We start from the raw sequence: 16,435 nt of genomic DNA, 5'->3' as shown, positions 1-16,435 counted from the left end.
ACAAAAGACCACTCTTACCTAAAACGTGATTAGGTCCTAGTGTTTTTAACCTATTTTCGTTTTTAAATTACAAGTTTTTATTTTCCAAATGATATAAGATGCATGCATTAGTCGTACTTCCTTAAGTTAGATCTGGTTCCAGTGGTCGTTGGACTCCACCAACGCTGCCCTATGTTGACGATTCTGTTCATAGCTTTTATGGACAGAATATCTAGATAGAACCATGCTGTTGAGGGGCTCTGATTTGGTAGCTTTACATAAAAATTAACTATTCGAAGCTAACTAAATGTACTGATAAATTTTCATATCAATTTCTGTAATGATGGCCTGAACAAGTTCTATGAATGGTTTGTTCTTCTTTTTCTTAACAATGATGTATTGTTTAACATCTGGTTTATGTCACCATTGGCAACACTTGACTTAAATTAGACTTTATTCATCTCATTCTTGCTGGTTACCATAGGAGCAAGGAAGAACACCCTACTTAGTCTACTAAGCGTCTATAAATCTTGTTATTGCCATTCAAGGAGAACCAGACTGCATAAATGATAATTACCTTTGCAAGAGATAGGATGTGACAGTGTACAGTGTATTGTAGGTGTCAGTCTATGGTACATATTGAAATAAAATAGAGTCAAAGGATGTGCATATTTAATCCAGTACTTTTGGATAAACTTGAAATTCCTACACCCCCTCAGTTATTTTAGATTATTTTGAAATAGTCATTAAAGCTTGAGCCTATCTCAGCTGATTTTGGGCAAAAGGCAAACCTCACTCTAGACTGGTCACCAGTCAACTGTAGAGCATACAGAGCGACAGACAAACGTTTTTGTTAATGTTTTAAATCTATTTATTTTCGTGCTTTTTGCACATCTGTCGAATATTTTGGTTTTACTTCTGAAATATTGCCTTGTCCATCATATTTGTGATACACAAATTTGAACTTGCTAATTCAAACAGTCAAAAATGAGTAAATTGTAGCTATATAATATGCAGGGTTATGTTTGTTTATTTATTTTTTACATTTCTTTATGATTAATGTGCACCTTTTTCCAACTTTCTGTGCCTTCCTGTGACTTTCTGTTTTAGGATCAAATTAAAATGAAGAGTATAGAGGTATATATTAAATTTCCTGATTTCCCCCTTTTAAAACAATTATTGTGTTTTTAGTTCAAAAATAATTTTGTAAAATCTAAAAATATATATAAAAAACTGAAATAATCATTGTTTTAGATCTATAAAAAACGGAATATTCAGGGTCTTTAATCCAGTTTTTCTAATCCATTTATAAAAAAAAAACAACCTGAAATCAAGTTGACGTTAAAGCGGCCTCGTGAACCAACCCGAGTCTGACACCCTTGTAAGACTTTTGGTCGCTAGGGTTTTTGAAATAAAAAATAAAAAAAAACACAAAAATGACCATCTCGGGAGTAACACTCACTTGTCTCCTTTACTGCGAGCAATGCCGATCAGTTTTTCTATGCCGCCAGAATCGCGGAGGGCTTTGGCATTCTCCATATTCTTGGTGATAACTTCATGAAGTGCACAGCAGATTGCAGTGACCGTGTCATCAGACATGACCTTGCTGGGTGGACTTGTAGTACCAGAAGTCCCACCGCTGGTGGCGTTGTTGTTACTACTGCTGCCTGGAAGACGATGGATTAAATCTCGCATTGCGTATTTACCTGCAAACATAAAAAAAAACATTTCCAATGGTCATTTCAAAACGGAACTAAAGAAACAATACATAATTTGGCACCTCAATATTCTCAATGGAACGCATGTGTTTACTTAATCTGGTCTAATTTAAAAAAAAATTAAAACCAACAGTTAAGAAAGAATCTCAAATGTATTTTCACTCACAAAATGACACTAAATCTCCATAACACGAATGAAAAATTCTGAATTTACGTGTTACATTAAAAACAAGTTACAGAGGACGTCCTTTTAACTTATTGCATCTTGACCCCGAGATTGATGAAGTGCTGCCTTTTGGCCTGCACTTTTTTTAACCACCATCTTTTCAATTGCAGATAAAGATCATTATCCGAACTGGATATAATGTCTAAAAAGAATGTGTCCAAACTCAACACAAATTGATATAAGAAACCCCGCAAACACTTCTCAGAAAGTACCGGCCACAAGTCTTTCAAAATAATGACACTGTCATGAACATTGATCAATTCATATGACATGATGTCACCCAGTAAATTATGCGATTTTTTGGTGTCATCGCCATGACAACCTGTGTCATAACAACATGACTTATGAATTGTTATTTTGATGCAGTTAACATTAGTTATTTTATGAAAACTTGACAATAATTGTGTTACTTCTGATGAAAGGTTGACACTGCTTATCTCATGACAACTTGACACATGAATAATGTCACTTTTGATACGAACTGGACATTGTTTGAGAAGTCTTTGTCAATACAACTTGACAATAGCAATGGAAAAATTACCACTCTGATCCATTTGTCATGCCTCAAAAAAGCTGGCGAATAAGGGAGTAGCGCGTCTGCCCATTGTCTCATCGAATATCAACCAAGTGGAAACTTTTCATCAAATGTAATTACACTGTCAAATCAGTTTATGACAGTATCATGATTGATTTTTCGGAGTTCAAATTAAGTGTAAACATTTAAACATTCAGATGCCATTAAGTGTTATTACCCTTTCAAACCAGTTTATGATAGTGTCGTGACAGTTGTTCTCCGAGTGTAATTAAATTGGACCTTTTATTTGCCTGGTGCATATCGTTGACTGGGACCAGGTCCTGCACCCTTGATTTTATATTTACTATATCATGGATCAATCTGCCCAAGGGACCATTGTAGAGAGATACCACAAACCAATGATGCCACTACCATCATCTCGAGATGAAGCTTCAGTGACTCATTTCATAATGTTTATACTAAAGGAGGTCGCACATGTTTGCTCCATTCTCAAGGTTTCTTCTTTTTTCCCTATATGGGGTTTTTAGTTTTCCTTGCTTATTTGTTGGTCTTTGTAAATACATACATTTGACCTGGAAAAAATGTCTGCTTGTAATATTTAATGACTTGAAAATTCATTTTTACCCTTAAATGAAAATTGAAATCCTTCTGATGTTGTGGAAACCCTTTACCGATCCTGGCTTTTCCTGTAAGTTGTGATAAAAAACTGTCAGGAAAATCCCGCTCAAATACATTTGACTTTATTTTAAGTCAATCAAAATTATTTTAATCATGAAGCGTGTGGCCCGACATTCATTTGAAAAGGTATTGGTTAATTTTGAAGACAGTCATATCCCACATTTTAAGGAGAGTTTCTAAAAGAAAATCCGCTCTTATTTTTTTCAGAAAAATAGAAAATAAATTGAAACTAGATAAAAAAAATATTATGCAGATTATTTTTGGAATAGTAAACGTGAAATGATGCAAATGGCCAAATTATGATATATAGCAATCATATCGACATCTGGAATTTGAATAGGCTTCTATATAGTATCTTTTTGCATTGAGTTAAGCAACAGACTACAAGGAATAGTGTATTTTTGATGAAACTAATACAAGATTAACAGTGATTTCAATGTGGAATATGAATGTTTCAAAAAAGTTTTTCACAAATCCAGAGTACCAACAACACTTAGGTGTTAATGATGCTGTCTACTTACACACTTTGACTTTGCAATAATTCAATGGACTTAAATCACAAAGTGCTGTGATGGAAATTTAACAAGTTAACAGATCCTTTGAGTGTCTAAGCAATAAAGCAAATGTCTTGCACAGCGAGTGAGTGCTTGGATAACTCCATAAAGCTTTGCCCTGAGAGGGCTCACTGTAAATCCTCTCACACAGCTGCATTAACGCTCATGCTTTGAATGCAATAAAAGGGGCCGCCTTGTGATATTTCAGTGAATAGGCTGGCACATGAGTAGACAGAGAACGAAATGACATTCAAAAGATGAGCTGTTGAAGTAATTAGGGAGGTGCCGGAGATGCCGTTTGATAGGAAAAGTCTGTGTAGAAGAGCATATGAAGGCATGTAAAAGACGTAAAATGAACATGTCATGTGAGTTCAAATATTCAATGAGGAATTGAACATGAATCTTGCATGTTAATGCTGCTCATTAAAAGGCTGACCAGGTTCAATATTATAATATTGTGCATCCAAGCAATGCAAAACAAACAGGACCTCGCCTCAAAGTAACAATAGTGACATACTTTGTCTTTTCAGCCGTGGAAGCCCCCAATACCCCATGGAAGCTACAGGCTTGCAATTAACTGTAATATTGCCGTCCAAAGTGTAATGCACTCCAACAAAATCAAGCTAAGAGAACGACATGATGCAAATGGCAGATATATATTATACATATACATACACATGCATATATATATATACATACACACACACCTCGAAATATATTGATATTTATATTTTTTTTGCGAATGAATACCTGCTCCAATATCGGTTATCGACCTCATCTATAAACTAATTTACCATTAGCAATAAGCCATTCAAATAATTACATCCCTACAATACACATACAAACCTCTTATTGCAATACAGCCACAAATAACAGTGTAATTAGTAAAATGACAGTGTAAACAGTTACACAAAAACATAAGGGAATTTGACAGGCCTTCAGCCTGAAAAACGAAATGTAATTGATTAGATAAGATTGATCCCGAGCACATACATAACAATGAATTGTTGATTAACGGCGGGAGTACCAATTTTACATAGTGTCTTGATGAATAAAGAAAGTGAGTGAGACCTTAACCGTCCCTTCAGGTGATGTAAAATAGGTTAACCCAGTAAAAGGTTCCTTAAAAACTGGAATATGGATTTTTGGGTTGCCACTATTTTGTGAAAATGTGGTCATGATGATGCTGACACACAGATGTATTGACGATCTGTGCCAAATTGTGTCAATGAATGCAAAACAAAAACAATGAATATCAGACTAAGAGACTTTCTCAGAGATTCAGAACTCACTTATTCTTCGCTTGCGTCTATGTTTTCAGCACTTGTTTTCGAACAGATTTCATGTATTTTGAAGAAAATCGATAAAATGACCTCCAGCAACTATAAGTGTTTGTATCGTTTGTCCTATTAACTTGCTCAATTGTAGTCATTTGTAGCATTCACTTTCAGTTGAAATACAAGGGGAAAGAAAACCTTGAAATCCACTTGAGTAAAATGGATTTGTTAATTATTATCTTTAGTGTGAATTTCAATATAGCAGGAATGTTAGAGAAAATACTTTGATTTGGTGTGACTAAAATCTTAGCAAGCACAGAAAGCAAAAGAGAAAAAGACAAATTGAGTAGGGGGTGAAATAGACTTGGTTGAACTTGAATGTCCCGGTGGTTCAAAAAGTCAATTATACTGACTGACTCAAAGTGTTGGGTTCCCAGACTTCATCACAAACACACTAATCTTATGAAATGGTTCGAAATGTCTTTAACGATTCTGGTATCCACGGTAACGGTTCCTTTTCATTTCAAAGCACACAAACGTCTTGTAAAATTCTATATTCCACTGGCAATTTATGATGGCGAAACCTGTTGCTTGAACCTATAATTCATGAATGGCATGAAACAGAACCCACAGCTAGTTGTTTTACAGCATACAGTAATCCCTCAAATATCATGGTTAATATAGACCAAATATGTCCATGATAATCGAAAAATCACAAAGTAGGGTCACCCCTATTTAAAAAAATAAAAATAAATAAAAATCTAACTTCAGTACTGAGTCCTAGTAGCAAGAGTGACTTCTGGTCACAAGTTTCAGTGTGTATTTTCACATTTTTCTGAAATCCACGCTGAAACTCGTAAGCAGAAGTCACTCTTGCTACTAGGACTCAGCACTGAAGTTAAAAAAAAGATCATTAATAGCAGAAAAAAAACATCACAAAGTGGTGAATTCGCGGTAAGTGACGCCGCAATAATCGAGGAATTACTGTAATTTCAAACAGGTGTGTATTTATCAAGTCAGACAACAAATTGACAATTATTTCATTACGTATAAAGCCCTATATGCAAAGACTCACTGTGGCTGGCAAAATGTGATTGGCTGGTGGAAAGCTTGACATTATAAGTGGGCAATTGGCAGTAAAGATGGACTGGGACATAAAATGACAACAATGTGTAAATTTTTAAGGATTTTGAGTCAAAGTTATTAAATTAAAGATAAAATTTAATCAATTGAGAACTACAATAAATCAGTTCACTCTGTGCAACTTGCTTCTGACACTAAGTAAACGTAGAGAATTGAAAGGCTGCTTTTTCCCGATACGAATCACAATCTGCATAAAAGAATTCCTTCTGTGTAGAAGCATCAGCGCTATCACCAGATAAGCCAAGTGTTTCATCCTTTAGTGCAAGTGCACACACAATCTGATCTGGTTGCAAACAAAGCCACCCCGTGTTGTAGAGGTTCACTCACCTAACTTCGGTGCGGGCATGAGCGGGCTCGATTCCCGCTGGTGGCGATATGATTGTGAGTATGGATGGTAGATTGTCTCTCTGTGTGCCTTATGGCTGACTGGCGACCAGTCTGGGGATGTACTCTGCCTTTCGCCCGAAGTTAAGCTCCAGCAACCCCCGTAACCTTTTCAAGGACGCGCAGTATAGAAGATGAATATATAAATGGTTGCAAATATCTCACAATAAAGCGCCTCCAGTCCTGATAGCCTTACAATACAACAGTTATAAAATGTCATGTTTGTAGAACTACTGTGCATCTTCTTATGTGAATCCTTTATAATTACATAAATAATAATACGCTAACATTTGACTGTACTTGAAGAGTACTCTTTTTAATTTCGATGATGAGAAAATGTTTAACCCCAGACCAATGCATCACTGTGATACCCCAAATACCCTCCCCTCAGCCTTTTCAGGTCTATCATTTCTTTCTACTGCTACTAAACTAAAGTGATCCAGAAAAAGCTGAGGATTGTGATTTACTTGGGTTTTCCGATGACACCTTTAATTTTCAGAAACATGCATAGAATAAACCTACTATTATGCAGCATTGATGGATAGCTCACGCATAAATTCACATATATAACATACCCAAACATGATCTGTGAGTAGCGGGTCAATTGGTCCTGGCTCATCTCTCGTCTCACAGTACAAGTTTTGTTTAAACTGGTGTTGTCTTTTAGCTCACATAGTTGAGCTATTTTCATTACTGGACAGTTGAGACAAGACTGACCTATTTCCTCATTGATAATCTCATAACTGCTTTGACTTGATGCTTTTACAGCTGACTGAATAATTCACCCAAAGCATGACTAACTTACTGACCGGCTAATTTAGTGAGTGACATGCCAGATAATTGACTGTGCCAATGACTGACAATTTATCGACTGAGCTGCTGATTGAGTTAACAACTCATTCATCAAGATACGGAATGAAGGGACATGGTAATAATAAAAGAAAGAAATTTCTTTGCTTAAAAAAAGACTAGGAAAGGAATAGATATTTATAGATTTGTTTTAAAGCATTTCCTGCACATGTACGTACAATTGCTTCGTGTTTGTCAATATCTTTTTGCATGAAGAAATATAACTGCAAAAGATAAAGCAAACTTACTTTGAATGAGTAAAATGTATAAACAGCATTTGCTAACGAATAAAAAAAAGCATAAAGCAAATATAAGACAGACAGACATTCAGGTATTTGTTATCAGTACGACACCTTCAAATTAACTAACTACGTACGTGTTTTAGACGGACATGATGATACCCTAAGCCAAAATGAAACTTTGATTTATTTTTGATGAAGAGAAAGGGTGAGGGAAAGCAACGATTTCCCAAAGTTATTGCAAAATTAACCAAATATAAAAGCTTAATCTTTTGCTGCTCCTTTTAGCTCCAGTTTTTGTTGCAAAATTTAGAGAAGGTAGCCGAGTCAAGTTTGGAACATCCTGAAACAGCTTTATTTGTGGCCCAAGAGGGCTGATATGGAAATCACAGGAAGAGAAGTGAAGCCTGCAGAGCAAATGAAGATATATTTTTTATTACTCAGTAGCATCTTTAGAGCACAACGTGACTGGTACTCCTACAATGGTGGATGAAAAATCCTTGTCCTTGTGCATCCTCTCTGGCTGTGAATTGTCTGTGTTTGTCTATGTCTGTATTGTGTTTTTTTAAAATATTTTTTTGCGTCTGTGATGAACATGTATTACACGACCCACGCTTTAGCCTCCCTCATCTGGAATACAGAGGTGCTGATTACTGAGCAGCAGTCCCTAGAGCGACCCCCTTCATAATGGATGATTTGATTTATTGAAATCAAATTAGCGCCAAATATTGGGTAATGTGATTGTTTACTGTAGGGAAAGGGAAAGTTTTTGTTGAAGAAAAATTGGAGGTAATTGTCTCATTGAAATGTTTTGAAATGAAGCAGGTTGATTGGTGTAAAGTAGCGTTTTCCCTCAATGAGCATTTGTTTTTTTTTAAACAATTACTGGTGTTTGTTTATGTGAAGTGTGTACAGATTCTTTATAATAATCAAAACATATTGCCATGCAAACCAAATATCACACCTTCGATGTAGCTGGAAGCCAATTCGACTATAGGGCGTGACAGATAAATAATAATTGGAAATATATTTTCTCATCTCATCTCACCTCATTTTCTGAACCGCTTTATCCTCACTAGGGTCGCGGGATTTGATGGAGCCTATCCTAGCTGACTTCGGGCCAGAGGCAGGGGACACCCTGAATTAGTGGTCAGCCAATCGCATGGCACAAGGAGACAAAAGACCATTCACGCTCACACTCATACCGAGGGGCAATTTAGAATTTCCAATCAGCCTACCATGCCTGTCTTTGGAATGTGGGAGGAAACAGGAGTACCTCGAGAAAACCCACACAGGCGAACATGGAGAACATGCAAAATCCACTCAAGAGACAGTTATGAGGCAGTGTTCACCCCGGACTGGTCGGCAGACAATCAAAACACATTTAAACAACAACAACTACAAAATCGATGTCATTAACCTCCTTTTGTTCAGCCCCAAATGTTTATTCTCCCAAGGTGACAGAAGGAAGGGTACCTGAGGCTTATTGGTAATCTGCTCCCAAACATCAGCTCATTTCTTATTAGACACTTTTTCTGTTTTCTTGAAATCCCTCCTTCTAATCCTTCCTCGTTTAGTCCATTTCAGTGTTTATTTTTTTATTGCTATTCTCTTCATCAGTAGCGCTTTATTAGTCTTATGTTTTTGTACCTCATGAACTCATTTATATCCCTATTTATCAATCACAGTTCATGTTAGCAAGATATCAGTTCCATATTTTAAAAGACAACTTTTTGTCAGTGGTGATCTTATATTACGTATTTCTCTGGAATAAAGTCTTGAGTTGAAAACTCAAGGTCTTCTTTTCAAAGATGCCGTCTGTACTCTGTAGCCTAAAATACAATATAAGTGCCTATATATATGTGCCAGCTCAGTCCAGTTTGGACATTTTGGAAGTTGGTAGACACCAACCAATGTAAGTTACTGACTCTGTGAAAGTGTGCAAGTGACAATTTTGTATAAGAAAAGTGAACAACAGAGCAATTTTGTGGTTATTGATTATTGTGAAGGACCAGCTTGAGACACCTTACTGAATTTATAACTGGGCTCAAATTACCCTCAAGTGTGTCATGAATAATAGTCGATATTCATCTACATATGTGAAGGCACTGATCATGTTCATGATTTCTTACTATGTTGTCAACATGATATACCAGGGCTGCCGCAGTCTAGTGACAAGTCAAGGCTTTAACCTGTTCTTCACTAAAAGCTAGCTGGGAGTAGCTCAGTATATCTACGACCCTTGAAAGGATCGGCATTACTGAAAATGGATGGATTCAAGAGGGTAGGAAACTGTTTACTTGCCAAAAACCACGGCAATAGTTGTAGGAAATAATTTCCCCTTCACTGGCAAGTCTTTTCAAATGGGCTCTGAAATGGCTTCAGTGGGGGAAGCTTGGTGAAAACATCAATGTTTTAGGATGTTGGAGAGGGGCAGAGATGACTCCAACTGCAAAATGCAAAAATGCCACTGGTAGGTCTGATCCCAGATAAATTATTAACCATTAACCAGGTTCTTGTGCCTCTTTTCTCCGTTAACTAAATTATAATTGAAGTTTTTTTTCAACACCGCTTTCACACATTTCAAACCATTTATATTCGATCAATACAATGTCTTCTCTTCATGCATAGCCAAATTGATTGAAAAGCATTGATTTCTCAATCAAAAACCAATAAGTGGCAAATGCATTAAGTTCATTCTTTCATTCCTTTTCTGAACCGCTTTTTCCTCATTAGGGTCGCGGGGGTTGCTGGAGCCTATCCCAGCTGACTTCGGGCCAAAGGCGGGGGACAACACCCTGAATCGATGAGCAGCCAATCGCAGGGCACAAGGAGACGGGCAACCATTCATTCTCAGATTTATACCTAGGGGCAATTTAGAGTGTCCAATAGGCTACCATACATGTTTTTGGAATGTGGGTGGAAACTGGAGTATCTGGAGAAAAACCACGCCTGCTCTGGAAGAAGATGCAAACTCCAAACAGGTGAACCGATCTGGATTTGAACCCAGGACCCCAGGGCAGTGAGGCCGACACGCTTTCCACTCAAGCCGCCGGGCCGGCATGCTAAAGTTATTTTTATATATTTGAGATTCATTTTAATATATGTAATCTTGCATATTATAACACTAATAGTTTTGCTGTAATCAACCAATCATTGCACATGTGCTTAATGAAATGTCCAATTCATGCAAACTCTTCTGTCATTCAGAAAACGTTGCATAATAAAAAAAGATCTAGTAATAAAGACCAAAAGATACAAAGCTGAATAATTTGCTTCAATTCAGACAAAAAGAGAGCGTGCTATGCCAAAAACAGCCATTAAAGCACACACACCATCTTTTGCCTTCTTCTGGCTAGCCATCAAAAAGTATTCTGCTTGCACACACACAGAAGTATGGAAAAGTGTTAAGAAGCAACCTGATGAAGCTACTAAAATGGCTAAGCTTAATGTGAAGCCCTTTCTTCTTTTGTCTCATTGGTTCAGTATCTTATTTCATTAGCAATTGCCTATCACAGCTTCTGACCTCAAACACACAGAGTTGCAATCAAGCACTTAGAGCAGTCCCCGCGGTATGTAGCTTCTGTTTCCTGGGTAACGTCATGGGCGCCAGCCTCAACAGTGTCAGACAGAATGGCAAAAAATAAAAAATGTGTTATGTGCTCATGTCTGAAATGGTATTAGTTAGAAATATGTGGGTGTCGAATTAAGATGATATGTTTGGAGAAAGAAAAATAGTCAGTTAAAGAAAATAAGATAGGAAATGGAAGGGCCAATAACAGTGGTGTGATAAGTAAAGAAGGAAAATACCATTGGAGCACTCTAGTTGATTGACTTGTCCTTTCACTTGGCACATTTGTATGTATAATGCATTTTTAATATAATCTCTAGTGTTGGTTTATGTATTTGTATTGAATGTTTTTTTGCAAAACAAAAGAGGCAAAAAACAATTAATCCGAGCTGTGAATTAATTAAGCATTTTTAATTAATACCGATTCTGAATGAATTGCTTTTCATCCAGTATTAACTTTGTTTTGGTGGCAAGCACAGCGTGTGTTTATTAAAAGCGTAGCAGATAGCTCCTCCATTTGGAATAATGTAACTACTCCATGGCATCCTAGCATTGTTCCCAATTCATGTGTATCAAATTGCCATCGCTAAGTCAACGGTTAAGAATCATAAAGACGGATTGGCTGGTTGTTAATGGGACTTATTTTTCCTGAATTGGATTTATGGTATATTATCCAATGCAAAAAGAAAGGTGGAAAATTGTGGGTATGATACAAAAAGCCTGAGCGATGAGATGAACGATGCTAAGTGACAGCAATATGCCACCAGATTACGTTAAAGAAACAGAGCTTTGGTTTTAGTTGATCTTTATCTTCTTTTCTTGCTCCTATTTATTCTCAGCCAACTCACCCAAACCCAATAAAATATGTCCATTTGTAGTAAAACCTTTTAAACCCAACGGTGATGACGTCAAACTTTGGCACAGTGCCGTGACAGTTTTTTTTTTTTTGCAGAAGACCAGATAAATGTGTTCCGTGAAACATTTTTGTCACCCTAGGATCGTTTTTGCCTTGATGTGAAGATACAGAACTTGACTTTGAGGTTTGAGTCAGTGTGTACAAATAAAGATTGCATACAAAGACTAAACAAGATGGGGCTAGTGGTGTTGGCCTTTACCTCCATGCTGTCAACACTGATAATGTCACACCCTGCTGAGAGCAAAAAAAAATCATCTCAACCTGCTCTTAAACTTCTCTTTTTGCATCACTCAGATTTTGTTGTCCCCTCAGTTCCCCATGAATTATGATGCATTCAAAACTGCTAGCAAGTATAAAAACTCATTAGTGAAAGAATTGTACTTCTATTTGCATTACAGTAGAATGGAATCAGGTTCTCCCAAACCAAAAAGGATTACTTGTAACAGAACAACAAATACTGTTTAATATTTTAGGGATTTGAGCATGAAAAAAAATCTTTCAACCCATCTTTATGAAGACAGGCAATAATTCTTTGCTTTCTTGTTTGGTTTTGATGAGGTCGATAAAGCTGTGTAATAAAAGTTGATTGATTCAAGAATTTGAATCAGTTAGCCTGCATTTTAAATTCCAGAGATTATATATTGTTCTTCTCATTGTAAAAACCTGAATATAAAAGGTCATCCAATTCTGTTACTGCTACAAGAGGAGCAATTTTTGAATCTAATAATTTAAATGAAGTCTTTAGGTTGATAATGTAAAAGCAAATGGCTCAGTTGGATTTGGTGCAAATGCCTTTTTAAGCTGTTTTAACTCTATCAAAAAGTCAAACCCTGCAGCCTGCGGATGTAGTACACAGTGATTGAAAACCTTTTTACAAATTTACATAAAGTCTGGTGCAACTTGGTAAGTAAAGGAACAAAAAAAATGCAAATAAGTAGGGCAATAAATGAGTTTAAACTTGAAATTAGTGTGATATGTCGAGTTTCTGTGACCTTCCACCAGCAAATATTGCATGGGGAGGTGGTGGATGACATCGACATTATTCAGCTCTAATACTTCATCAACAAAGCCTAAAGAGACTCGAAATCCTTCCCTGCAAATGAGGGAAGCATAGTTGCTATAGAAACCACCGAGCCCACTAAAAAGCTGGAATAATTAAAGATACCGGAGGCAGAAATGCATATTCGCGCTTCCCCCCCAAAAGTATTATAACAGACAATTCTCCATTATGTCTTTCTTGTGTGTCTCCTAGTGTTGCTTTCAGCTAGGACAAAAAAAACAACATAAAATAGTTTTTCCTAAATCTGAAATTCAATTTCATGACAGACTCTGTCTTTGAAGTGTTCGGAAGTTTTATATTATTTATACATTATTAACATAATAGGATACACCTGGCAAACAACACCCATCCGAGTCACATTTTTAAAAGTCTGTACTTTTCCTCACTTAAGTAAATGGTGAATAGTCTTAGTAAGTTGTGTATTAGAGGAAATTGTTAAAACTGGAAGGGTAAAATTGCTAAAATCTTTGTCTCTAATTCTTTTTATTTGAATATTGGTGCAATACTCACTAATTAGCCTTGTTACTCCATAACAATTATTTAAATGTAACATATTTTTTACAATCCCTAACCCTAACCCATACTCAAAAGGGTTGCGGGTTTGCTGGAGCCTAACCTAGCTGACTTCGGGCAAAAGACAGACTAGTACACCCTAGACCGGTCACCAGTCATACGCACTCACAATCATACCGCCATCAGGCGAGTGAACTTCTACACCTGTGGCCTAAACTACCTACTTAATATACTAAAACCCTAGCAAACGAAACATTTGAACTTTTCTTGTGTGCCAGAGTTACTCATTTCAGACAATCTTGCTGGAAGGGCAACTGTGTTATCATCATGTGGTTGTATGATACAGTAGCAGGTCACAGTTTTGACTAGTCCACAAAACCAAACCAAACCACAATAGGCTTTGTCTGACTCTTCAAATCTTAAAATACTGTTCGTTGCCCATTACCACATTTTTCAAACACATGGAATGAAATAATTATCCAGACTTACCAATTAACTCCTTGTTCCGGATGTCCAGTGCCATATTTCTGAGAGCAGTAGCCACAGCGCACACAACTTTGTCATTGTCGATTCGCAGTAACTCCACCAGAATAGGAAGTCCTTTCTCTTTACGAACTGCTGCCCGAATGTACACAGACCACTGCGAAGCAGAATAAATGTAGCTTTTGATTGGTTTTGTTGGATTAGAATAATGTTCACTAAAACATTCAGGTATTAGAAAAGTATACCAACAATACCGACCCCATGTCTTTCATTGGCAATTTTCCAGAATTTTAAAAACATTTTCATCCACAGGACAAGCACCAACGATCACTGTCTAGATAGGTAGACAAAGTGACACCAGTGAGAGGCAATCATAGCCTCATGCCTGAGAGGGAAATTGTATATTTTGAGCACCTGAAGTAATACGACTGACTCAAAAGTCTTATGAGCCTATCGTAAGAGGGAGAATTATATGAAGTGGAGGGAAGTCTTTAGAGTTTGGGGACCACTCAATCCTGTTTCAGTAACGATCATGGTACTACACTTAATTGGATTTCTCAAACCTAGATACCTCAAGTGGGGCCACCTTGTGGGTCATCTACAGAGAAATTGATATCAGAAAAATACAAACTGACTTTTCAAATCACTTGAAATTCATCCTATTTTTGTTTCTTCTAGACATATATTCAGTAAAATTTGGGTTGCATAGAATAATTCCAGAAGAATAATCATGATCAGGACAGAAAGATCTAAGATGGGACAGCGTCTGATCTTCAATAGAGTATAATGACTTCCCACAGAAATAACAGAATTTCCTTAATATGGACTTTCTACTCCCAACTCATCTCAACCAAACTTTGGAGGTACCCAACATACCAAATCTAGACAGTTACAGGTGTATGAGAGGTTCTTTAGGTGCATATTCATACCAAAACAAAAACAACTAATCTCAGAGTAAACTTTCAACCAAGTTCTCTTATTGTCAATTTGCAAGAAAGCATTCTGTTTGTGTTGTCTTGTCCAAAGGTTTATCACATTCAGTCTTGTTGCAAAAAGTCCATACGAACCATTTCACCACGGGTTTCTTAGAAAACTGCCTGTACTGATATCAATCCTTTGGACTGCATGCCTGATTTATTATTACCAACAAGCCCCTATCATCAGCCAGCTGCTCCTGAACCCTGGATGGACTTCTGAGTAGGCTCAAACTTGGAGGTCTCACATTAAAGGAATTCCATTGCTGCTATAGAATAAGATAAATCACAGGCTGCATTTCAAAGTTGAACCAGCTTCTTTGACTGCCCTTAAATTGGTGTCTTGAATCTATGAACTTGATGAAAGTGGATTTCTAAGATTTCCCCTAATATGATTATACAAACGAGCATTGCTTTGATGTGTCAAGAGTAAAAGTCAATGGATTGTTCGGTCAATAATTCCTATTCATTATTACCTTCCAGCTGCCAGCAGCCAGGTTCTGCAGGGCTCCGGCTGCTCCCTCTAGTGTATCAGGATTGGAGCATTCAGACAGAAGTGTGAGGTAGGGCTTGACAATGGTTGGGTGCCAAAGCATCTGAACCCCTTTGGGTGGATCCACTGTGTCTGGAAAGGGACCAATGCCATCCCACTTCAAGAGGAAAGAAAGATCAGAGTAGGGTTATCATATGAGAACACAGGACCATTTAAAGCACTTAGACCTACATTTTTCCCCCCCACAATGTAAGGTTCAGTACAGCACAAAGAGGGTATTTGGGGCTGTTTGCTAAGCAACCAAACAGGAGGAAAACTGGAAGTTTTTCTCACTGCCTCCCTGTTATTAGTTTTTTTTGTACTCCAAATTATATACTACAAACTATTATCATTTTAAAACAGTCCAAATTCCAAAAAGACCTCTTGTGGTGGTTGATGGGAGCCTGTGGGAGGTTGATGCAACCTTTCTTTCTTTCCATTTTATTCATTCATTTTCTGAACCACTTATCCTCACAAGGTGGGCTGGATTCCCACTGGTGGCGGTATGATTGTGAGTGTGTGTACTCCTTTGTCTCTCTGTTTGGCATACGGCTGATTGTCGACCAGTCTAGGGTGTAGTCTCCCTTTCGCCCAAAGTAAGCTGGGTTAGGCTCCAGTAACCCCTTCGAACCTCAACCCTCGACATGCTAACCACTCGGGCGCCGGGCCGCCTATTTCATTATGTATACGATTAAATCCGATATCTCTTTTGCAGAACAAATTCCAGATCAAGTTTTTTTTCTAAAAAAGACTGATCAAATCAAAAGGGTTTCCAAAGGAAAAGGGTTCAATAAAATAGCAGTT

At 37.2% G+C, this 16,435-nt stretch overlaps 1 protein-coding gene across 4 annotated transcripts in view; it reads right to left on the bottom strand.

Annotated features, from left to right (window-relative positions):
* Nucleotides 1–16,435, bottom strand: part of ctnnd2a (catenin (cadherin-associated protein), delta 2a) — a 182,764-nt gene that overhangs the window by 17,544 nt on the left and 148,785 nt on the right. For all 4 annotated transcript variants that reach the window (XM_077735923.1, XM_077735920.1, XM_077735921.1 and 1 more), the window contains exons 18-20: nucleotides 15,576–15,749; nucleotides 14,132–14,282; nucleotides 1,442–1,685 (exon numbers count right to left, since the gene is read on the bottom strand). In XM_077735923.1, the coding sequence (XP_077592049.1) occupies nucleotides 1,442–1,685; nucleotides 14,132–14,282; nucleotides 15,576–15,749 (569 nt within the window). The remainder of the gene's footprint in view (nucleotides 1–1,441; nucleotides 1,686–14,131; nucleotides 14,283–15,575; nucleotides 15,750–16,435) is intronic.

This window comes from Stigmatopora nigra, chromosome 16, assembly GCF_051989575.1.
Source record: "Stigmatopora nigra isolate UIUO_SnigA chromosome 16, RoL_Snig_1.1, whole genome shotgun sequence".
Classification (NCBI taxonomy): Eukaryota; Metazoa; Chordata; class Actinopteri; order Syngnathiformes; family Syngnathidae; genus Stigmatopora; species Stigmatopora nigra.
The sequence above is the reverse complement of the archived record's forward strand: the minus strand, read 5'-3'. Positions and strand labels throughout refer to the sequence as shown.